At 30.7% G+C, this 26804-nt stretch overlaps 1 protein-coding gene across 1 annotated transcript; it reads right to left on the bottom strand.

The window, feature by feature from the left end:
• Positions 1-10458: 10458 nt before the first annotated feature.
• On the bottom strand, positions 10459-15767 carry LOC146919593 (transcription factor bHLH25-like). Its single transcript, XM_085713021.1, has 4 exons — positions 15633-15767; positions 15027-15506; positions 12429-12800; positions 10459-10850 (listed from the first exon to the last, which is right to left on the bottom strand). The coding sequence occupies exons 2-4, from the start codon at positions 15492-15494 to the stop codon at positions 10773-10775; spliced, it is 918 nt and encodes a 305-aa protein (XP_085569147.1). The 5' UTR covers positions 15495-15506; positions 15633-15767; the 3' UTR covers positions 10459-10772.
• Between the last annotated feature and the right edge of the window lie 11037 nt (positions 15768-26804).

The raw sequence follows: 26804 nt of genomic DNA, 5'->3' as shown, positions 1-26804 counted from the left end.
ACCTACTACCTAGGAATTGTACTACTACTGTATAAAGGGACATACTCCCTGGGATTAGCTGAGTCATTTACTTAAAAAAAAAGTGTTTTCAAAATAATTGAGTCATTTCAATTTTCAATACTACTTTCATCATTCCCAATTTAATATATTCCACTTTTTCCCCTTTATAACTCTAATTAATACTACTTTCATCATTCCCAATTCAATATATTCCACTTTCCCCTTTATTTATACATTTTTCTTAATAAGTGTGAAATGAGTCAATGGCTCAATTAATTCGGGACAGATGGAGTATAGTTTTGATATAAAAATAGATAAAACATATTAAAATAAAATATACTTGAAAGTGGTAAATGCTAAAATTTCTATATAAAAATACGATAATATATATATATATATATATATATATATATATATATATATATAGATTCAATTTTTTTTGGTGTCCGGGATTCGAACCACAGACCTTGCATATATTATGTATTATCCCTATCAATTGAGTTAAGCTCACAGAGGACATATATAGATTCAATTAAGCACAATAGAAAAGCGTGGACAAACAAAAATATTATTATCGTACTTCCTTAGTTTTAAATAAGATTTTTAAAGTATTTGTGATTGCTTTCATCCGTATTTAAGATATGAATAATATGGATAAAATTACGTTGTCGTCCCTTAACTTAATTTTAAATAATGATTTCGTTTTATCTTTTTGGTTTGTTTACAGATATGATTTTCAAACATCAAATCTAAAATTCATATTCATGTGAAAACGTGAATGAAGGATCATAGATTTAAATACGAAGAGTGTTGGAACAAAATGTGTGAACCTTGAGTGTTTTGATGATAACAAGGTATTAAAAATTGTCAATTGGACTAGCTAATATTTGTTCAAGTGTACAGGACCACAGACAAAATTTGAAATCTTAAATAGATTCTGGATGAACAAAAGAGAGCTAAGGAATCAACAAAAAGGAAGCTTAAAGCGTCTGAAGAAAAGTGCTCCTGAAGACAAAGTGCTTCTGAAGTGATGACGTCATCAGAAGTAAGATTATCAGAAGCAAGTTCATCAGAAGCTAAAAATCACCAGAAGCTGAAGTTCATCAGAAGATGCAAGACTTAAAGCTTCAACGGTTGTTCAATGGATTTAAAGTCGTCTAAGCATTGCAAAAGATTGGAAATGTAAAGCAACGATCATTTTGAATGGATTTGAAGGCATTAGATTCTTATCTTCAAAAAGCGTTGACAAAAGTACAATTGTACGAAGTGTATAACCACTACCTCCACTACTCTGCTTTGTCCCTGCTACAAGACAAGAAAAACAGCTCTGCCTGCAACGATGTTCCTTCACAATGGGAATGGAATGGATTTGAAATTGATCCTTCATAGGACAACTACCATATCAGGCAAAAGATCATTGGTGATTGATCAAAGCTTCAAACGACTCTTTTTGATGCGCTGGCAATTTCACAACGTCTCTTTCACACCTCTATATAAAGGAGTGAAGACTTAGAGATGGCAGAGACTCAACAACAATTTACAAGTGCCAAAACTCTGCTGAAATTGTTCTGCATTCAAAGTTCACTTAGAATTTCTGTTTCAAAGTTCATATCTTAGAAATTCTAGAGTCTTAAGAGGTTGTATCTGATTTGTATTGTGAACACCACTGATTGCATATCAAGTGTTCAACCTAAAACATTTTCTTTGTAATCTTGTTTGATTAGAAGTCTCTTGCAGTTGTGCTTGAGCAATAGAAGTCTCTTGATTGTGTTCAGGAGCATAGGAAGTCACTTGCTTGTGTGCTTGAGCAGTTTGAAGTCTCTTGCTAGTTGTAGCAGTGAGCAGTTGTAATCTGATATTACATTATAGTGAACTCTCCTTGGAAGTGCAAGGGGGACAGGACTACTTCCGGTTTGTGGAAGGAACCTGTATAATTGCTTTGTGTCTTTCTTCTCTCTCTCTCTCTCTGTTTTTATCCGCTGCAAGTTCGTCCTGAACATCACTTTAGAAGCAGTCTCTATTTGCTTATGGCCAGTGAGTTTCAGCTTAGGAGAAAACGAAGAAAAAGCTAACACAATTCAAACCCCCTTCTTGTGTTTTTCTCACCTTCAATTGGTATCTAGAGCCTTGGTCTGTTGTCTTAACACTTAACAGTGTAACAGAAAAAGATCTAAGAAAAACATGTCTGGTGAATCCTCCAATGCTGGACCTGCGCACAACAATGCTGTTCCATTTGACTATGGTGACAACAAGAAGTCTAACTTTGGAAAGATTCTTAAGTTCAATGGAGATCCTGAAGAATTTTCATGGTGGAAAACCAACTTCTACAGCTATGTCATGGGTTTAGATGAAGAACTATGGGACATACTTGAAGATGGTGTTGGTGACTTGGTCCTTGATGAAGAAGGAGTTGCTGTTGACAGAAAGAAACACACTCCTGCTCTGAAGAAACTCTAAAAGAAGCATCATATTATCAGAGGAGCACTTGTCACTGTTATACCTAAAGCAGAGTATATGAAGATGAGTCACAAATCTACTGCTAAAGTTATGTTTGCTTCTCTCTGTTCTAACTATGAAGGGAGTAAGAAGGTCAATGAAGCAAAAGCTCTTATGCTTGTTCATCAGTATGAGTTGTTCAAGATGAAGGGTGATGAAACTAATGAGGAGATGTACTCAAGGTTTCAAACCCTAGTCTCTGGACTACAAATACTGAAGAAGAGTTATGTTGCTTCTGATCATGTTAGCAAGATACTGAGAAGCTTGCCTGCTAGATGGAGACCTAAGGTTACTGCTATTGAGGAAGCTAAAGATTTAAACACTTTGAGTGTTGAAGAGTGAAAGGAAACGTTTGCAATGCATTAAACACACCCTAAACCGTCCAAACTTTTGGTGTAACGCCACAATCCACATGATATGATGGGTTTCAGATTATATAATCTGAACAGTCCCAAACTGTGTTTAAGTTTGATTTTCGAAGGGTTTTCATGGTGAATGACATAGGAAAAAAAGGTACAAAACATAATTCAACGAGGTAAAACAACATAATAACAAAGGTGATGAAATTTTTGAAAGATGTTTGGAGAGGTGTTGTTGTACTTGATCCAGTTGGCCTGCCAGCTGACATATTTTGATCGGCATGTCCACTAGATCAAGTTCACAACAACCTCTTCGTAATCAGATCTGCAACATAATGATAAAAAGGAATGTGTTTCAAGAGGATTTTTTAGAGTTAGATCTCATTGCCTTGCCAACTGACATATTTTTTATTGTCAATGAAGCAAGATCTAACTCATAGAAATCTCGTGGTGTTCATATCTTTCGGAAGATTTTTCAGTGTTTTTTGTTGTTTTCACAACAAACGAACCGAGCACACTAATTTGTAGAAGTTTTTGTGCATCGTGAACCACAGAAACTGTCGGTGCAATATGGACCACAAAAAAAGGTGTCAAACTGGTTCGAATTATATAATTCGAACCTGACTTGCACCCTACAAAATAAGAGTTTTAACACAGAGAATTTAATTTTAGCAACGTGCATTAAATATAGCAATTTCAAATACATCAGAGGCATAATTTAACAACGTAAATAAGATAAAACATATCACATATCAGCTAAACTAATTTATTCGTCTAGTTTCTCCAACAGAACTCTTATCTCTTCATAGTTTCTAGGCCGAATCAAACTTTTATGAATTTCTTTAACAAATCTGACCAATGAAGCATCCACATCGATCGGTCCTTTAGGACTATACTGACCAAATATCGAGAACGTGGTTTTCACAGCTTCGTCCTTCCTAAGCTTCATCTGACTGAACTACAATCTTCCGGCCAAGTCAGCTGATGGAAGTCGATACTCAACCCCATCCAATCTCTTTGTGTCTCTGTGGTTGATTTGACGGTTAATTTGATTCAACTGGTCCTTCATCTCGGAGAGCGTAACATCATTCTGAATCCTGAACAGATGGGGTGGTTTCCCTCGTTGTAGTAAATTGCAGCTAGCTTGGTGTTCGTATCAATGACATAAATGTCCATGATTTTTTTGGTGTGGTTTAATGCTTATGAAAACATGCACACTAATTTATAGATATTTTAGGGCGTCGTTGGCTACTGAAATTGTCGGTGTAATTTTGACCACATAAAAAAATCTTGTACTAAACAGGTTCGAATTATATAATATGAAATTGTCCTCACCCCATAAAGTATGGGTTTTAATACATTATTGAAGCAGTTCATATTTTATTATCTGAAAGTGACTGGAACAGTTTCGGATTGTATAATCTGAACCCCTCATAATGTTGAACAGTTACTTTTTCATCAAGATTAACTCATGCAACACATTTTTCAAAGGGGTTTACTAGTTTTAATGGCTGGTCAGATTCTTTGAACACGTTTTTTGACACATATTTATGAATCGTTACACTTTATGCAACTCATTCTTCATAAATTTCACCTATAAGTTTCAATCCTTCACAATTTCACATTCCACCATCTCACACACTCTCTCCTCATCCTCCTCATCCCCTCCTCTTTTCTTCTACAATGTATTTTCATCGCTGGTCTTTCATACATAAAGGCTACTTTAGGATTTTAGGGAGCGTATGAACGATCAATGGGATGGTGACACGCTGCAAAGAAGCACCATCTGTTTGGGTGTGAGGTTGGTCTGTTTAGGGTAAGGTTGACCATCAAGGTCTCTTTCACCCTAGACAAGAAACAAACCTTACAATTGCCCCCTCTCCCCTCCATCTTCTCCTCCTCCCCCTCTATCTTTTGCAACATAAGTTTAACTTTGGGCTTTTAATAAATTAGCATTAGGTGTTTGAAAATTTTGTGTAATAAACTTTAAACTTCAATTTAATTGTAAATCTACTCTAAAAGTATTTATATATCAATAAAATGAGAATTCATATAATCTTTGTCTCTTTATTTTTCTGTATATTTACATTTATTTTATGTTTTTTTTTTTATTTTAAATCATGTCATTGAAATAATATACAACATGTAATACCCCCAGACTGCTTTCAGGATTGTCGACTGACCCCACAAACCGACACGAATCTTTTCAGCGTGTTTTGTCCTCACTCACATGCTTTACGGGAAACTTCCATGCAGTCCCAAACTTACACAGCTTCAGAATCCCTCTCATTCCAATGTGATTCGGTTTTGCCTAGAAGCTGTCAGGAGCCGGACCACTCCCCGCCCTCATCAGCCTCGAGCGTTACATGCCCACCAGCTTCCGCTTAGTTCGTCCCCGAACCACATCGTACTGGGAGAGATCTACTCTGATACCATTTGTAACAGCCCCAGACTGCTTTCAGGATTGCCGACTGACCCCACAAACCAATACGAGTCATTTCAGCGTGTTTTGTCCTCAATCACACGCTTTCCGGGAAACTTCCCAGAAGGTCACCCATCCCAAAATTGCTCCAAGTCAAGCATGTTTAACTATGGAGTTCTTATGGTTTGGGCTACCAAAAAAAAGATGCATCTTGTTGATATAGGTAGTACCAAACAATTCTTATAAGTCTTCCTTCAACCATGCAGTCTCATACCTACATGGCTTCAGAATCCCACTCATTCGAATGTGATTCGGTTTTGCCTAGAAGCTGCCAGGAGCCGGACCACTCCCCGCCCTCATCAGCCTCGAGCGTTACATGTCCACCAAGCAGAGGCGTTACACGACACGGTTTTTTTAAAACTTTGGGCAATACATAGTTTCAGATCATACAATCCCAAAACACCTACAATTTGTTTCAGATTAAAGTAATCGAACAAAGGGTAATTTAGGGGGGAAAATAGGGCGTGTGAGAAACATATAAAATGGGAAAAGTAATAGTCATTTTATAATGTTTCTCCTAACAATGGGAGGATGGGCTGAGTCCATAGATCATGCATTGAACACCTTTGGCAAACATAACATAGGTGTAGTAGGCCACATTAGAGTAGAAGTTTAACGAGTGTCGTGAAGCCAAGCATAAGATTTGGCTGAGTTAAGAACTGAGTCCAACATCAATTATTATTTTTACATGAGCTACAATCGTTAATAATTAGGATTATGATCTTAGCATATCAATCGTTAATAAATTAACATCAGGTGTTTGAATTTTGTGTAATAAGCTGTAAGTTTCAATTTTATTGTAAATCTACTATGAATCTATTTATATATCAATAAAATGAGAATTTATATCATCTTTATCTTTAACTTTTTGTATATGTTTAGAATTTTTAAATTTTTTATTTAACTGAAAAGTCATGTCAGCACCACGTGGCGAAAGTTACACAATTAGCGCCGAACTGCCACTTGGTGCTTTAAATGGACCCAGAGACCTTTTTACAAAAAACAAAATATTTTGCAAGGGTTTAATTTTTGGGTTAAATATGTTTTTTGTCCCTACAAATATATCAACTTTTCATTTTAGTCCATCTAAAATTTTCTTTCAACTTTTAATCCTTATAAAATTTTCAATCCCTACTTTTAAGTCAACTTTTGTATTTTTTTAATGAAATTGTGCATAAATGTGTAGAATATTATAAAAACTTCACCAAAAAAAAATTAGAATTTTTTCACAAAACATAAATTAAATATGAATTTTTAACTGCAAAAAATATAAAAATTCATATTTAATTTATGTTTTGTTAAAAAATTCTAACTTTTTTGGGGAGAGATTCTTATGATATTCTAAATTTTTCTGTAAATTTTTTATTAAAAAATATGAATTCTAAATATGAGTTTACGTAAAAGGATGGACCAAAAGTGAAGATAGAAAATTTTTTGGGGACTAAAAGTGAAAGAAATTATTTAGAGGGACTAAAACGAAAAGTTGACATATATTTATAGGAACCAAAAACATATTTAACCCTTAATTTTTTTTACAGGGACCAAAATCAAAACAGGTTATATGTGCAGAGACCAATTGCATTTTTAAGCATTTCCATGTGTGCCAAACATTGAATTCTATTTCTATTTATTCTTTTTTTTTTTTACTTAATTCGAATCAAAATCTATAGTTTTTGTTTTGTTTGTTCAATCTTCGATGATTGAATTTTCATAACAAAAATCTTATAAAGGCTTTTTTTGTAATGTGAGATTCGAACCGAGGTCCTTGTGAGATTAGCTCAATTGGTATGAACAATGACAAAGGTTCGAGTTCAAACCCCGGTCACTACCAAAAAAAGATTCGAACCGAGAAATTCAAGGTTGAACTATAAACTTTCAAACAAGAAAGATCACAGGAAACTTCTTATTCGATCTTATAATAACCCATAATTTAAATTATTTCTAATTCAATATAAAATTAAGTTAAATAGCCAAAACCAAAGGCTTCAAATTATGCAATATGCCTTTGTTCCATCACATTTATAGTCATTTTAATGGATTAAATATTTTTTCTGTCAAAATAATCGATTAGGTATATGATATTAATCAATTAGTCTTATTTATGATAAATTAGTTTACTAGTTTTTGTTACAAATCAATAATCCGACCGTAAACAGTCGGTAAATCTTTTAAAAAGAATCCATAACATATCTCATGTAATTATATCTCACAATTTAAGATATAATTTTAGTTGCACTCTCAAAGTATAAACTCCCAAAAATATGTTTTTTTTTTAAGAAAATATGCTTACAGCATTTCATTAATAATAATAGTTTCAATACAAATGGGATAGCATAATAAATATTGGAACTATCTAACAAAGTGGCTTCTCTTGCTAAAGCATGAGCCGCCACATTCGTTTGTCGACGAATAAACTCAACCCTTGAATCTGTGAAAGAAATGGATAACAATTCTCGGCACGCGCCAATAATACTTTCAAATTCTGTAACACCAATCGTACGTAAATGGATGGCATCTCTCGTGATCTTGGAATCAAAACTGTTGAGTATGATTGTGAGGACAATTAGGTAAAGCACCACAAATACTCAACCAATTTAAAACCACAAATAAAGAATAAATGTTGAAAGCTTTATTCACCTCCACAATTTGTTATACATGAAACAAATCTAAACTCATACCCATACTTTGTCCATTTGTCTTTTGTAGATAATAATCTCTTATTCAAAAATCTTCGGGCGAAAGAAAAAAAAAAACACTCTTAAAGGACAGTCTATTTTACCAACACCTAACTACCCACATCACAGTTAACTCAAAATAACACCAACAACTGTCACCTTATGTTGCTAACACCAACCACCACCCGCACCACCGTTATGGGCAAGACGATACAAATCAAACAAAAACTCCACATGTACACACCACCACATCAACACCTTAACACGAAAACAATAACGAAAAACAGCCCACACAACCGAATCACCACCACCACTACGCAACCACAGAACCACCACCACATAACCACTATGACTCACCGGCGCAGCCAACAGCGAGGCAAAAATGGAACCCACAAAGCAAAACGGACCACCAAACAGACAAGAAAACCACCACAATCTAAAGCCACCCAATTTAAAGCAACAAAAAAATAACAAACAATAGAATAAAAACACACGACCATAAACAACAGCATCACAACATTGACGGAGCTCCATAACAACAAAACCCAACAATTAACAACATCAAAAACTCAATGAGATGAAGCGAAAGAGAACCAACACAGCTCCGGATCTAAGTAAAAACTCAGATCAAACCGTCAAGAAACCGAAACACAACCCACCACGTCCCATGTAAAGTCGCCGGCGAGAACGTCGGAGGAGGGTTAGGAAATGGTCTCGGCGGCACAACATTGTACGAGAAGAAAGGAGAGAACGACGAAATAGAAGCAACCCCACCTACAAAAACCAAAAACACATAACAACATCGCAAACTGGATCCAAAACCATCTAAGAACGGCGGCAAAGCGATGGATCCGGAAAGAGATGCGGCGGGGTGGAAACGGTGGTGCGGAGAAATGGATCTTGTTTCATATATGTCACATATAAAGGGACACATACTCCCTTACTTTATCCCATCAAGTAAATGAAAATAATTACACTCAATTACAGTATTTCTCTTATTTTAACTCATTCACAATTTGTACTTCCATTTTAAAATCTCCTATTTTGGTCTCTCTCCGATTTATAGACTAAAAAGAAAATGGTTATGTTAACTCGTGCCTCCGAGACACTAGTTAAGAAAGTTAAATAGAAAATTTTCATTAAAAACAACAATTTTTTTACTTTCATAAAATGTAACATTTCATTTTTCATCATTTCTCAATGCAACATTTCTATATTAGTCTCTTTAACTAGTGCTCCAGGGACACTATTTAATATTTCCCAAAAGAAAATGGTGATATACCATATTCAAAAAGTCACAATATATAATTGGGTTAAATATGTTTTTAGTCCCTATAAATATACCAATTTTTCGTTTTAGTCCCTCTAAAATTTTCCTTCAACTTTTAGTCCCTATAAAATTTTCAATCACTACTTTTGGTCCCTATTTTTAAGTTAATTTTAGTATTTTTTTTTAATGAAATTGTGCAGAAATGTGTAGAATATTGTAAAAATATTTCCCACAAAAAAATAGAATTTTTTAACAAAACATAAATTTAATATGAATTTTTAACCATAAAAAATATAAAAATTCATATTAAATTCATGTTTTGTTAAAAAATTCTAAATTTTTTTGGGAGAGATTCTTATAATATTATGAATTTTTCTGCAAAATTTTATTCAAAAATATGAATTCTACATATGAGTTTACTTTAAAAGAGGGACCAAAAGTGAAGATGGAAAATTTTTTAGGGACAAAAAGTTGAAGGAAAATTTTAGAGGGACTAAAACAAAAAGTTTGTATATTTATAGGGACCAAAAACATATTTAACCCTATATAATTTACTGATGTAAAAGTATTAACACTTATGTTGAGATTAATCATAGAGCTAGTACAGGTTGTCCTCACATGATGGTGACCTCACATGATCCTATAAAAAACGTGGTTGTCCTTAATGTGGAGTTGGTAATCTAGGTGTGTTGTGGGTTCCATTGTTAATTTGGTTAGAATAGGTAATGGTACAAGTTGCATCCAGAGCTTTTAGCAATTTTGCATGGTCTTCTCTTAGTATAAGTTGGAGTTTGTGGATCAAAAAGCTTGTATGTTACATAGACTCTCTTAATGGTATGAATTTGATTAAGGATTTTGATTAGTCGTTGCATATATGTTACTATTTTGTGCTTCTAGTTCTACAACGTATTCTTCGTGAAGAAAACCATGTGTTGATTTGTTTGGCAAAATAGGTTCATCTTAGTTTGATAATTTGAGTTTGTCTCATCCCCTCAAGTTATAAAAAAAAAAAAAAAAATCAATTGTTTCTTATAAATATGATCGGAGAGTGCTTAAAAACAAATATTTTGCTTTTTTTTTTTGCTCTTTTATTTATATTATACAATTTTTTAAATCTCTGTGAAATAGCCAAATCTTAATCTATTATTTGAAATGATCAAATAAGCTAAGTCATCATTTATAGACCAATTATATGTATATATTCTCAAACTTTATTCATGTTACGTGAATAGTACAGAAAATGAAAAACTGATGCTATCTATCATACTATAATAGAAACAAACATGATGAGACCACAGAGTGAGCATGATAAAATCAATGGTTCATGGAGCTCTATTCTTCAGAAGTCATTATGTAGGGCCAAGATGACACGAATAGTATTAGCATTTGAATCAGATTATTAGTTAATAAGTGTTTGGTACGTCCATCCATGATCATATCATATGATTATTGTTGCATCTACCATTGGGGCCACATTCACGTTAGGACAATTATAACATGGCTCTCAATGCAGCCACACGTAGCTTTTTCACAAGATCATTTCTGGTCAAGTTGTACCCCGTTCCCATCTGCAAAAAAAAAATCGTTTGGACAAATTCGTGTAAGTTCCTCATTTCCCAAATAATTCAAGGGAAATAGTACAAGCCTTAATTAATTTCTCAAATCAATTGAAAATTTGGTTCTCGAAAGGAAAACAACTACATTTATAAATATAGAAAAGGACACAAGTACATTTATAAATATTGAAAAGGACACAAGAAGGGGGAAAAAAATCATCAACTTTTTTTTACAAGGAAAAAAATCATCATTTTAGTACTCAATTAAACTGTTAATCGCTCTTCAATCTAGTCTTTAAGTTACAGCGATAAAATATAGTTTTAAATTATATTAAACTCATCAATTTAATCATACTATTAAAATGTTACGTAATCGTAAACATCTTAACATAAGAAAGTCCATTCAAATCACTCAAATGATTATTGATGACGTTTTTGGAGTTGCTACTCCTTGATTAATTTCTTTGTAATTCTCTTTTTTCTCAGCGAAAGCCCTCTTTGTTTCCAAATACAAAATAAAACCTCTCCTTAATTAATTTCACATATCAATTTAAAAACTGCTTGTGAAAAGAGAACAAGGATACATTTATGAAGATTGAAAGGGACAAACTGAGAAAATACAAAAATATTTAAGTTAGAATTTAAATTCATGATGTATCATTTTCCTCTATTTACTCCCCTGTTTCATTTTATCAAAAAATATCTTGTCTAATTTTATATGATGAATTGTTAATATTACTTCCATTTTTTAATTCTTGGAATTTATCTTTTTCTTATCACTAATGATAAATTTTGTAAATTTAACAATATCTTTGTTTTTAAAATAAAACAAAAACTATGACTTTTTACCATTGAATAAATGCCCCAAGCAGTCTAAATTAAGGTTTCAATGAAGCCTCGAAATTTAGGAAAAAAAAAGACCTCAAATAAATAGTATAATTTAATTATAAATATATAATATGACATATTAGTTATTGATGTTTGCACAACTTAGTTAATCAAGATGAAAGTCTAATATACTCTTTTAAGGAGTGAAAGTCTAACATACTTCTGAGTCCATTTTCGAACCTTAGATTCAACAAAAAAAAAAAAAAAGATATAACTATTGTGTTATTTTTTATTTGTTTTTATAAAGTTTCACTATAAATTTGTTTTATACTTCGAAACATGTTCAGTCAGCACGGTTTCAATGCACCCCATGGCTTAGTTACCTAATCATTTTTAGTACAAGGTTGATATATTTTCTAAATAGATGACTAAGATTATTATTATTTTGGCCAAATGCATCTAAAGGTCTTTAAGTTTTCCGTTCTTCCCAAAGTGGTCCTTTAAGTTTCAAAAGTCTCAAACAAGTCCTTTTAGAAAATCGATTTATACCATCGGATGAAGAAAACCGCATTTAAATTTAATAAAAGTTCATACGGTTGGTCCTAGCTTAAGATGCTCGGGATTATTCTAATAGTGCGGATTTTCTTATGCTTTTGACACATTTTTCATATAGTTTAAAAGTAATTAAAAGAGTGATACTTTAAATGATTAAAAAGGAGATTTGCTCTATTTTTAAAGAAAAAAAGTTGATATTTTCTTTACCTGAGCAACGATGGTTATATCAAGGATAGAATCCCCAAAAGGTAGGACACTGTTATTAACAACAAAGAGATGAAGCTTTTGAATCTCGACCAATATTTTGAGCAAAAGTCCCTTTTGCTTTTGGCAGTGGATCCTTATGAGCACATCCTTGTCCAAAACTTTGGCTTCTACATGTGGGAGAGTTTCATTATTACCACTAGCAGCTTCAGAATCATCATTGTTTGATGAGTCAGAACTTAGTTGTGGTTCATCAACCGTCACCATAGACTGAACATGACTATTATTTTTGTTTTGTTCTTCTAATACCCTCAAACGTTCTTGGAGCTCTTTCACGTACTTGATTGCATCTCCTAGGACTGAAGCCTTGTCCATCTGTAGATTTTTTTTTTACCACATAATAGAGTTTAATTAGATGCTAAAATTCCTATAATTAATAGCTAACTAGTAGTTTTAATAACCTTATACCAATTTTTTTTTTTTTTGACGGTAAACAATAGCTTATCATTTCATAAAATAGAGAATATTACAAACAGCTAGTGTTAATATTGAAGGGGTATTTCCCAACAATTTTAAAGAGCCAATACAAGAGAAAAAGACTACTAAAGCATGATTTGCAATACCCAGAAACTTTGCAGACAAGTATGAGGATTTAAGCCAAATTTCATACTCTAACAACCAAACCATCAACAGCTTCCATCTTCTATGTCTGACAAAGGAGATGTGAGAATCCAGAGTCTTTTTTTCTATCCAATTACGGATCATTTTTGGGACCAACCAAACCTTATACCAATTAATTAACATCATACGAATAGCTAACATGACTATTTAGGTTTGATATCATGGTTTGAGCAACTAGAATTGACCCTGGAGATGTAAAATTGAGTTTGATAAGTTTGTTTGTTCTTTATTGGAATTATTTTTGCATCTAAAATTGATTTTAAATTGAAGTTAGGATTTGTAGCTTTTGAGTCTAATTGTGATTTTTTTCACTTAAATTTGTTGTTCAAATCAATTCTATATAAATGTATCAAAAACATAAATCTCTTAACATTTACGTCACTTTTAAATAAAATCAATTTAACAAAAACAATTTACTAAAATTCAACTTGTATCACCGCAGATCCAAACATATAATTTGTTGAAAACCAATTCAAAACCAAGTACATAAATTGAAATAATTATTATGTTGGAGAAAAACTTACTTTCAACCGGTTGAAATTCGACATAATCCTTGATAGAAATAGAGTAGTACTTTTTGCCAAAAATGTGTTGATTCATCGTAATTTTTACTATCTCATTGTCAATCTAGACATCAATAAGATGGTTTATTTATCCATAATTATTTTGGGTGAATTGTTTTTCCTTTATATTGGAAAAATATTTTTGTTTTATAAAATAATCCATGTGAAAAACTTTTAACCCACGCAACATTTGATGTTCTAGTTTTAGTTGTGTTTCTGTTTAAACTTTTTTATAAAATCATTTTCATATAAATCAATCAGATAGATAGAACTTGTCGGAGATTTTTAAGAAAAGTAAAAGTATGTTATTTTATGTTTGTTTAAAGTTATAAAAAGATATTTTGTATTTCTTCCTGTTATTAAATTAAAAATGATTTTCCTTAAAAGTTAATTCAAATAGCTTTTAACTTTTTAATTTTCTTGAGTGAAAGTGGTGTCATCATTGAAGTTTGCTTGCGAATGAGTATTTACGATTGCAAAGAATACATAATTCACAAACAAAATAAAACTCTTCATTCCTAATATAAAATTATTTTTTAAATAGTTTACGGGTTTAGCTAACAATTGTTATAAGAACATTGTTTAAGGAAACTAAAAAAAAAAAATTGTCTTGAAAATACAAGTCAAACAAATGTAAAAGTCATAATTATACAATTTTCAATACAAAATTTACTAGTTTTGGATGCTTAAACAATGTTTTAATAGCACTTGTTATCATTTTTCATAGTTTAACTAACGGGTCTTGTTAACTAGTGCCCCCAGGACACTAGTTAAGGAAACAAAAAAAGAAATATTTGCATTGAAAATATCATTCTTTGCACTTTTTAAACTTTGATTACACAAGTTCCAAGATAATTATACTATAACCATAACTAAAACAATAAATAAATATATAAAAATTGGGTAATGCTAATTTGTACTCTTAGGTCACATGTTAAGAAATTCAAAAGAAAAAATATTCTGTTAAATTTTGTGCATTCAATTTATTAAAAAGTTAAAGATTAAATTTAATACACACATTCCAATAAATTATTTCGATATTGTTTCATTAATTTGTGTTTTAAAGACACAATTTTTTTTATAGCGTAAAAGACACACGCTAACATTACTCATCAAAATTTGTGTTCAAAACAAAAAAACATATTTTTATGAATCTTAAACAAAGCGGCCCTACATAATAAATACTAGTACAAACTTAAAGTGGAACACAAAAATTTTCATAAATAGAAAAAAAATATTACATTTTTTTTAAGCAAACATTTTTTTGAAGGAGTTTATAACCAAACATGAAATTAATATGTCCATCTCAGTACTTTTAATAAATTAGTTTATAATGAGACATTAGAGTACCATATACCTTCTTCAAGCCAGGAATAAGAGCAGCTAGAGCAATTAAGCACTGACTGAGTTTCTCTCTTCTCTTTCTCTCTGCTATGATATGGTCCTGATTATGAGCCACAGACCTCTTGGTCCCTTGTCCTTGTGACTTTGTAGTTTCAACAATGTTTTGTTTTTGCAATGACCCTTTTCTATTTTGAGGTAATTGTGTTTGTGAGAATGGAACAACCTTGTTCTTTTTTGTATTTAAGGTACAGTCAAAAGACAAAATCTGAGAAGTAGTGTTTTTTTTCAATTTTTTGTTTGGTCTTTCCAAATTCTTTTCTAAAGGATAAGAAGAAGAATAGCTTTCAGAAGATAACAAAGGTTGATGTTGGAAATTTTCCTCTTGTTGAAAAATACTTTCTATGTCATGTGAAAGAAACTCTTCTTCACCAAACAAGTTTTGTTCACGTTGTTGAAACAAATCACAACCATCTATTTCCATTTCTTCCAATAGCTGGAACAAAACACAAAACTATAATGAATAAAAATCATTCGTATAATTAAATCCATTTCATTTGTGCATATAATTAAGAACTATGGTCACTAGAGTGATATATGAAGAAAAAAAAATGTTTCTTACCAGATCAAATAACCAGCTAGTTGATGATGAGTTTGAAGATGAGTTTAATTTTTTCCATAATGACTATTGATGTGATTAAATTAAGTTAACAACTTTTGTTTCACAATTTAAGAGATTGGTATTCCAATTTATCATAGAACAAGACTTGCTTTCGTATCTTCTTTATAGCACGGTTTCTAGTTTCTGGTCAATTTATTTCGAGGTCCCTACCAAGGAATTGTACTATTAAAAAATACTATTGTTAGATATGGTTATTATAGTATGTGTGGTTGCATGTATTTAAAATATGATTAATGTTTATTTCGTACAAAAAAATATGAATAAAAAAATATGAATAATGTTATCATGATGTGATGTGGTCCTTACACGTTCAGCCATGAACACAGATCTATTTATAAACAATAAAAAAATTGAAAATATCGCCTAAAAAAATACTCCCTCCGTTCCTTTTTAAGTATTACTTTTGGAGAATTTTTTTGTTCCTATTTAAGTATCACTTTACATGGTTCAATGCAACACTAAATGTTATTTTACAAATATTACCCTTATTTATTATTGTGGGGAGAGAAATATATGTAATGAAATATTAAATAAATAAGGTTATTATAGTAAAAATATAAATTATTGTATCAAAAGTAGCAATATTTATTGATTGTTTTAGTCTGTGTAAATTGTCAAAATGTGACAAGGAACGGAGGTAGTAATTGAAAACATTTGCACGTGGGAAATCATTTAGACCATTGGACAAGTGAATCGTGGAATGGCAGATTGGCAGTGCCACACTGTCACTGCACAATATCCGATCATTTTAAAGAAATTAAAGATTTTTTTAATAAAAATAATAAAGAAATATTTGTTTATTTGTCTAATTAATGAAGATAGTGACATAATTTTACAAATAAGACTCGAGTCTAGCGTTCTTTAACCATCATCAATAATGAAGTTTAATATTTTTTTTTAAGTAAATGGGGTGCAGATGAAGGTTTAATATGTTTTTTTTTTATGGTGGTCGGGGTTTGAACATCATACTATGCATGTATTATGTTTAATATGTTTAAACAAGTGCTCCAAAGAATTCTGTTTGTTGATAAAAAAAAGTGTTGTATATATATGTTTATTATGCTTCTTTTTTTAATTTTTTTGATAATTATAAAAAATGAAGAAAACCGATAAATATTCTCTTATTAGGTCTCCGTGAGTTTGGCTAGTTGATAGGGACAATGCATAATATAGGAAGACCTCATTTATTCATTTTAAAGGTGAATTTCTAGTCATTAGGCTATTTAACAAAAAAAAATCTTTTAATAGTAAAATAATATAAATAAAAGGGTTAATTATGTTTCTAGTCCCTATAAAATAGCGACCTTGTAAGTTTAGTCCTTACTTAATTTTAATAGCATTTTTAGTCCCTAATTTTGTTTTTTTGCTCTGAGTATTAGTCCCTACTCAATTCAAATTTGTTTAATTTATGCTTAAACTCTTAAATTTTTGAACAATTTTTTGCAGACATGTTTAGAACATTACTAAAAGTTCCTCCGCAAAAAATTATCGCAAAATTTGATTTCTACATCCAGATTTTATTACTTTTTATCTTTAACTTTTGTCGTTTTAAAAAATTCATATTTAATTCATTTCATGTCTGAAAATTCTAAATTTTAGTAAACGAACCTTTCATAGTGTTCTAATCTTGTCTCAAAAAAATCGTTCGAAAATTTAAGAGTTTAAGGATAATTAATCAAACTTTGTTTTAGCAGGGACTAAAATTATAAGTAAATTTTTTTTTTATAGGGACTAAAAATGCTATTAAAATTAAGTAAGGACTAAACTTACAAGGTCGTTATTTTATAGGGACTAGAAACATAATTAACCCTAAATAAAACAATAATCAAATTAACTAACTCTTAAATGTCGTTTCTATTTTTTTCCTTCTTATTTTTCTATGTTGTTTATTATAATTATAATGTGACTATGTTGGACTGATAAGTTTCTTTGACACATCTTGTGATGGAGGGACTTTTCTTTGATGTTTCAATATTATTGCGCTGAAAGCTAAATAATATCAAATAATGATCGAACATATTTTCGAAAAAACCGCATAGTCCATCAAACTCAGAAAGATGGTCCAATAAATTTCTCTAAACCGTCATTGAAATTTCTAACCAACAAGAAACCACTGACAAAATTTTACCATAAAATCCACAAGTAACAAATAAATGGTACATGTCCTCGTCTATACCACATCCTCCTGTACAAAATTGATCATTGGGAGAAATCACACGTCGTTAAACTAAATTATCCTAGTAGGAACTCAATTAAGAAGCAAGCGCCAAACAAACAGAGTCATCTTTAAGGGATCCACTTTCAACCCCAAAAGCTAACTATCTATAAGATGTCTATTGTTATGAGATTCATCACTGACCTCTTCTATCAACCTGTGATACGCAGTGCTCACCGTATAGCGATGAGAATGATGTAATTTCCAAACCCACATGTCTTCCGCATCAACCTATAAAACAACTAGATTTTAAAACTCAAGACACTTCCCCGCCAACTTCTCCTCCCAAGCAGAGTCACTTCATCCACTTCCACGCCTCTCCTTTCACTCCCCATCTTATATTTTTCAATTACAATAGCTAATTTGTTCTCCGCTAACTCATATAACCTACCGAATCTAACTAGAAAAGGTACGCCATCTAACAACGGGTCATTCCAAAACAGAGTGAAGATGTAACACCCTACTTTTATTATTTATTATTTTATTGAGATTAGATGTCTTTTTATAATTTAGACGACTTATTTTGATGAGTGATATTTTGTTATGTTATACGCTGGTATTTACTAGTATAATATATATGTTATTTCGTGCAGAAATATATTTGTTATTTTGTGTGGAAATATATATGTTATCTGGTGTAGAAATATATTTGTTATTTTGTGTGGAAATATATATGTTATTTGGTGTAGAAATATATTTGTTATTTTGTGTGGAAATATATATGTTATCTGGTGTAGAAATATATTTATTAGTAACCCCTATTGTATATATTTCGTGGGAGAATATATTTAGTGGAAGAATATATTCAGTGGAAAAATATAATTATTAGAATAAGTAGATTTGGGGGCTGAAATAGAAAGAAGAGAGTTATTGGGCCTAATTAGATTTAAGAAGAGAAGTTAGTATTATAAATAGAGGAGATATTAGGTTGAAAGACTAACATATGCAAAAAAAAAAAAAAACAAGGATTTGGAGAAAACAAGGTTTAGAGAGAAGAGAACAAGAGGAGAGAAGAACCAAGAGAATGGCTACCAATTGATAATTCTAAGGTAAGGGTGAGACTATCATTCGGTAATATTAAGTCTGTAATTCTGAATTTGCAATTAACATGTTCTAGGATTAGTTTGTGAGAATTTGCAAATTAGGGTTCTGAGAGAGAATTGATGATTAGATGATGAGAAGTTGTTAGATTTTTGTAGAAATTGTGTATAGACCTTAGATAATCCATGGGTAATCATAATCATAGAGCCTGAAGTGAATTTATGTTGTTCTTGAAGGTTTTCATGAAAAATTGGTCAAATGATGATTTTTGTTGAAAGGGTGTTTTAGTTCAAGTTTTATATGGATTTGGGTGTCTTTTCATGTTTATAAACGTTTAAACAAACTTTGGGACCAAATTTGGGCTTAGGGGATTCAAAATTGGGATTTTGGGATGAAAAATGGAGTTTTCCCGAGAGCTATCTCTGACAGCATTCTATGTTTCATGTTTTTGCATCTTTTTCACACATTTCAGTTTTGAATTGGCTTTAGGTGTAAACATGAAAGTTGTAGGTATAAATGTTAGCTTTCTAATATCGTTGGTTTGACTTCAAAATGATTTATAGAACTTGAGTTATGGTCAAATTACTGCACGTAGGTCACAATGAATTTTTATGGAATTCACCACAACTTTTCCGAATTTAAAATGAAAACTGGTATTGATCGGTACAGAATTGGTCTTACGTGTAAACATGAAAGTTTTAGATAATTTTGTTAGCTTTTCAGTGGCTTTGGTTTGACGTGAAAATGATGTTTGGTCTTTGAGTTATGATGAAAATACTACAGGGAGGTCTTAGCGAAATTGCACAGTGACAACATTCTCTGTTTCATGTTTTTGCGTTTTGTTCATATGTCTCTGTTTTGAATTGATCTTTGTTGTAAACATGAAAGTGGTTGATAATTGTGATATCTTTACAGTAGCCTTGGTTTGACATGAAAATATGTTGTGCATGATTATTTATGTTCTTACAAAGATGCATGATGAATTGTTGATACTTGAATACGATGATATATGATGAATTGTTGATGTTTAAATACGATGTTATATGATGAATTGTTGATGTTTGAATATAATATTAATGATGATCTGTGAAATTGTTATAAGATGATTTAATGTTATTACTGATGATATATATAATCGTATATGCATTATGTGTTATTATGATGCTTATGTTGATGTGATGCTTAAGATGCTATTATTATCATTTGATATTGTTATGTTGTGATGCTGATATGCAATGAATTTATAAGTGCTGCATATGTTGTTGTTGATCTTTATTAAGATGAAATTGTCTGTAAAAGTCAAGAAGTTATAAAATGTTCGTGAAGTTTCTAAGACGTAAGATGTTGAGTCCATGCATACTCGTTTAAAGATGAGGGCTCATGCCCTGGAGCTTTTGCTCAACGACGACGAGGGCTCATGCCCTAGGAGCTTTTGCTCAATGACGATGAGGGTTTGTGCCCTAGGAGTATATTTATGCTCAACGACGATGACGACTTATGCTCTAGATTGACACCACATGCATTTGCATTTCAAGATGATTCGATATGGTTTACGACGTTAAGAGTTGCATAGTCAAGTTTAAATGCATTGTCAAGTGAAGTTGTCGAGTTGTTAAGATGTTAAGATGTGAAGTTGTCGAGTTGTTAAGATGTTAAGATGTGAAGTTAATGAGCTATTAATGAAGTGCTTTATGAATGATTATGATGCTTAAGATGATGAATGATTATGATGTTTATGATGAAAGATTATGAAGTTGTTTATGATGAATGATATGTCGATGATGTTTATGATAAAATGTTATGTGATTAATGATATGATGATATGTGATTTATGATATGATGTTATGTGATTTATGATAAGATGCTACATGTTTACTAATGATGATATGTGATGATGTTATGATTATTAATTGATCATATGTGAAGATGATTATGGTTATTATTAAGATGATACATGCCGATGTTTATGATTATATTTATGATGATATATATGATGTTATGATTAATGTGATATATGATGCTATGATTAAAATGATATATGATGTTTATGATTATATTTATGATGATATATATATATATATATATATATATATATATATATATATATATATATATACGACGTTATGATTAAGACGATACATGATGTTTATGATTATTTATTATGATAATATAAGATGAAGTTTATGACTAATGTAGGAAGATTAATGATACTAGTTAATGAAGTTTAAGTTGTTAAATGTGATTGACGAATTATATGCTTAATATTGTTGTTTGTGAAATCTCACATCTTCTGCTTGAAAATGTTGCTCTTCGTATGGGTAACTTGCAGGAAACCAAGATTAGTTGCGGTCGTGAGTGGACTCCTCACAAGTGTGTGTCTTAGGTGCTCTAATACGTAACGGGATGAGAGTTTTGACTTTGTTTTCTATTCCTTACGTATTGTTTTATGAGATTTTATAATAAAGATGTTGGACTGAACCAGTTATTATGTTTTAGACTATTTATGAGACTTTTATGATGAGGCCTTAGTGCCAAAGACTATTTATGATGTTGAAATATTTCCGCTGCGAGATTTTAAAGATTATGTTGTTATATTTTGAAGGATAAATATTTATTTAACCCATTTGAGATTTTTATGAAATGTGACATTCCGTTAAAGATGTTAAACTCTGATTTTATTTAAGAAATTTTTATGTTGGGAAAACGGGGTGTTACAGAAGACCCATCGTCCACTAAATGATCAATATTATCAACCCACCATCTACCATCCATCAAACCAACACCCTCTCGAATCCTAAATTAATTTTTATAATATTTCGAAAATCTAAATTAAATGATATTCATATTTTGAAAAATAAGTGAGATATTTTTTTTATTTGAGATTAAAAGGAAGGTCGAGATCGTTTATGTTTTTAAATATGGAAAATGTTAATGAATGTTTTTAGAGAATTTTTTTAAAGATCTTAAATAATATGTTTTTATAAAAAAAAAATTTGAAGGAATGTTTTTATAAAAATTTATGTATCTTATATATTAGAAATATAATATTTAATTTTGAATAACAAGGAGTGAATAGTCAAAAACACCTTCGAAATTGTAACCTTCGTAAAAAAATCCTCTAGACTTTAAAGAAACTTAAAAAAAAAAAAAAACTGAAATTGTCAAACGTTAGTCAATTACCCTCTCCGTTTGTTTTGGCGGTTAAACATATGACATGGCAGTTAACTGTACACGTGGTGTCTCCATTTGGATTGAACTTTATGTCACGTCTTCATCTTCTTCCTTCCACCTCTTCTTCATCTTCATCATCAACTTCATATTTTCATCATAAAATTCAAACAAACTTAGAAAAAAATCCAGAAAATGAAATTAAAAACAAACCCAAAATCATGAGATCTTCATCATCATCTTTCCTTTCTCAAATTTTTTTATTCACTAACAAGAATAACAACAATCAACTCCAACCATTTTCCCTTTCATTCCATTTTTTCCATTTATTATCTAACAATAACATCATGATCTCCAACCATTTCATTTCATTTTTTAATCTACCACAAATATCTCAATTTTTCCTTTCTTAAATTGTCAAAACAAAGAAGAAGCAGCAATCTTTCTTCACCTCCTCTTGTTCCTCTTTCTCCTCCTCTCAAACCCAGAATCATTCGTCAGAAGATCTATAAATATTTGTACCGAGGTATAGTCAAATAATTTTTTTAGGCTTAATTACTGATGTGGTCCCTTATGTTATTTGTTGGTTACATTTTAGTCCCATAAGTTATTAACGTTACAATTTGGTCCCTTTAAGTCATCTTCCATCAACCAAATAAATCCCTACCGTCAAAACCGTTAACCTAATATCTAAGGTGGATATACATTTGCAAGTTGTCAAGTCACCGTTCACATGTGTCTATTTAACGGTTTGGGAAAAGACTGATGGTGAGGATTTATTTGGCTAACAGATACTAACTTAAGGGATCAAATTGTAACGTTAATAACTTACGAGACCAAAATGTAACCAACAAATAACTCAAGGGATCAAATCATTAATATAGCCATTTTTTTAGTAAGTTTTCACGGAATCCAAACCAACCAACCGGGATACATGGATCACGTGATATAATAGCAATCTCAATAATTTGTTAAAAAAAAAAAAAAAAACCTTAATGATTGAATCGGTTAGTCAGCCAGGGGTCCACATGATATGTGCCCTTTCTTTTTTTGAGCGGGTATGTGCCCATTCTTGTGTTTCCATTGATTTTTTTTAGCAATTTTTTTTTCTTATCAAATACTTAATTTATCAGCCAAAAAAAGCAGAGAATTTGACCCTGCATATGTTACTTTTTAATGTCTCTACCAATTTGTTTGACAACCATATAAAAGTATTTCATTTATAACTAATGATATGACTAAACCAGCCAGACCTTTCAAAATGCTGACAAAAATCCCTCAAAAATAAAATTAACAAAAAGATGTGTCAAAAAAATTAACAAAAAGAGATAAAAAACAATAAAATACTAGATAATATCTTATTTTTATAAATTTATGGGGTTGGATAATTTTTTGTTGTTCTTTAAAAAAAAAATCTTTTAGTTGTCAATTTGTAACCAAATTTTTTTTAAAGTTTTTTTGAGGGAAAAATTATTTAATTGACAACTTATCATTTCTCTTATTTTTCTCATTCTTTTCTATTCATTTGGGGGCAAGACTCTTATGTATCTTTGTAGTCCTCTGTTCAGAACTTGCATATTCAAAAAATGGAGAAAAAAAATGGTTAGTTCGTTTGTTAAAGATATGCGTGAGAATAAATTGGATTGAGTAAGGTTTGCAAAGTCCAAACCCGCGGGTAAAATAATAATACAAGACCTTTTTTTAGGAGTAATACAAGACTTACAGTATGTTAACAAGTGTCTTTGAAATAATGGTAAAAGTTTTTAAATAAGTAATTTGTATAAAAAAATGTTGTAATTATTGTTAAGATAAAAGTAAAAACGTGTATTTTTAAGATAAAGTTTCCATTAAAAGATTTCTTGATCAATGTCTTTAGGATATTCGTTGGCAAGACCCAACCATTAAATAAATAGTTTGATATATCATTAAATATATCAATAAGATAATGGACAAATGAGGTTATAATTCACTTTGATATATTAGAAAATCTAATTAAGATACCATATTTCAATTTTAATATATAATAATACGTTTAAATGCCTACTCACGTTAGTTTGGTGGTGTTGATTTTGAACCTTAGAGAATGTTTCTCTCAACGTCTCAGTTTCGATTATCACTGATGTCAATCTCGATGGGTTAGTTTAGCATTTCCAGAAAAAAAATACATTGAAATTTGAAAAAAAATGCATATGCATATTATCGTAGACTTGTTTGTTCTTTTCTTTTCAATAGAATCTTTAACTAAATAAATTGTTAAGTTTTAATTAATATAAGTATTTCAACCCACTTGGTAGTTATATGGAGTAATAAAAAAATTCGATCAAATAGCCTCGTGGTTTGAAACTCACCTCTTGAGATGAATAAGTGGAGAGTCTGGGGTTCGAATCCCAAACTTATGTAAACTATGCAATATGTTCCTACTAACTAAGTTCACAAAGACATATCGAAGTAATGATTTTGCTAGAGATTTCAGAAATGTTTGGGAACTTTTACATAGGTGTCTTGAGTTTAAAAAAATTAAAAATTGTGATTGGATTTACAAATGTGTAAGCATTTCGTAAGTCTCCCTCAAAAAAAAGCATTTCGTAAGTAAGTCCCTGAGCAAGTAAGCAAAAAACTTTGGAACTGAGTCCGAGAATTATTAATTTAATTAATTCCCTTTTAAACTTTTAAATAATTTATAACCATGATCTTTAAAATGTGTAAGCATTTCGTAAGACTCCCTCAAAAAAAAGCATTTCGTAAGTAAGTCCCTAAGCAAGTAAGCAAAACACTTTGGAACTGAGTCCGAGAATTATTAATTTAATTAATTCCCTTTTAAACTTTTAAATAATTTATAACCATGATCTTTAAAATTTTAAAAAAATTGTATTGGTCCTTAAATTCAAAGGCCAAATTAAAAATTTAGAATCTTACTAAAAACTATTTACTTGATAATTATTTTTTAAACTGTTATTTACTTCAGACATCCAATTAGAAATTATTAATAAATTTAAGAATTTAAGTATAAACTTTTTAAGCTCGTGGATCAATTTTCCCTCAAGAAAAGAAAGTCCGTGAATCTATTTAGAAAATGTCATGTAATTTAAAGACTTTTGTAACAATTAAACTTAAGAATTATTTTGCATAAAAAGTGATGATTAGGGAGTGCTTTGGTGGACTTAGGTAACCTAACCTAATTCATTCTGTCTCATTTGGTTGCTTGGTCCACCGGACCTAATCCCATTTTGTGTCTCGCAATGCAAACGAGGGTTATATATAGGAACATTGTTTGATAACTTAAAATAAGAAAATTATACATTTCTAGTATTTAATGTATTAAAAATTAAATATTTAAAGTATTTTAACAAATTAATCTGTTCAATTAAATTTTTTAAACATTTTTCTTAAGGCATTTGTGAGTACTACTCATTGTATTTTTCTTAGAATCAATTCAGGTTCTCTCAATTATTTTGAGCTCAATTAATTGTTTGGTTATTCATTGTATTTTTCATTACCATCAATAATTCATCATCAAATGTTAGTTGCGACTCTTAAAAATATAAAGGCTCAACTTTTTTATATCTATTTTTGAGAATTAAATTGGCACAATTATCAAGATATAATTTCTACTTTGAGTTTTTTAACATGTTAGGATTTTCTTATTTTAAAATGTATAAATACTTTAAAGTTAAAGTAAAACTAGAAATGATTTTATTTTATTTTTTTATAAATCGACGTGGTTCATAAGATGGAGATTCAAAATATAAATGACAGAATTATTTAAAATTATAATGATAAAATATATATTGATAACTTTTAGAATAATAAAAGGGGGTATAACTCAACTTAAAAACACATTAATTTTATTTATTTTTTGGTTAAGAAAAACACATTAATTTTAAAATGAAAAAAAAAAAAATACTCCCTCCGGTCCTATTTACAAGAAACAATTTACTTTTTAGATACATTAAATAATTTATGTATTTGGTTTAGGTTCTTGACTACATACATACATTATTCAATGTATCTAAAAAGTCAACTTTCTCTTGTAAATAGGACCGGAGGGAGTAAAACATTTAATTACTTTTAAAACTTAAGAAAATTTAAACACGCTAAAAGCAGAAGAAACTTTAATGTGACATAAAATACATGATAAAATAACGGTGTTTTAGAGCGATTTGCGATAATACGTGCGATTTGTGACTGCTCTGCTAGTTTGCGGCGATACCGTTTGCGATTGCTCTATTAGATTCTTTTCCTTAATTCTTCACGACCGCTTGGCAGTATTCCATTAAGGAAAATGCTAGATATCAAGAATGGATTTTCTTGATGAATTCAAGAATGACATGACATAATAATCACCCTTAGATTTTAATCTTATTTATTAAAGTTTCATAAAAAAAAAATACATAACACCCACCACCCCATGATTTCCGGCCAGATTGAGATTTTATTGGCTAACATTAATTCCGGGACAATTTCTTGATAAAATCTTTCTTGATAAATAGCATTGCTCATCCATTAATATTCCAATTGATTTTGGAATTTAATGCTCTCATATCAAAAAGTAACATACATCTATTGAATTCACTTGCGGTTACATTAATATTGGGTGAGTGGTTTCTATCAATCAATTGGTTTTGGTTTGGATCAATCAAAGATAACCTAGTCTTCGAAGGAAAAACTACAACAACAACGCAACACCG

This window comes from Medicago sativa, chromosome 5 (genome assembly GCF_051527215.1).
Source record: "Medicago sativa cultivar Bolivia chromosome 5, Bolivia_mono, whole genome shotgun sequence".
Lineage (NCBI taxonomy): Eukaryota > Viridiplantae > Streptophyta > Magnoliopsida > Fabales > Fabaceae > Medicago > Medicago sativa.
This window is presented reverse-complemented; position numbering and strand designations above follow the sequence as displayed.

Excerpts from the sequence above, each read along its gene's own strand:
- LOC146919593 (XM_085713021.1), bottom strand. The coding sequence starts at position 15,494 with ATGGAAATAGATGGTTGTGATTTGTTTCAACAACGTGAACAAAACTTG. Across the intron at positions 12,801-15,026 it reads TTATTCCTGGCTTGAAGAAG|ATGGACAAGGCTTCAGTCCT; the intron begins GTATATGGTACT and ends AAAAATCTACAG. Across the intron at positions 10,851-12,428 it reads ATATAACCATCGTTGCTCAG|ATGGGAACGGGGTACAACTT; the intron begins GTAAAGAAAATA and ends TTTTTTTTGCAG.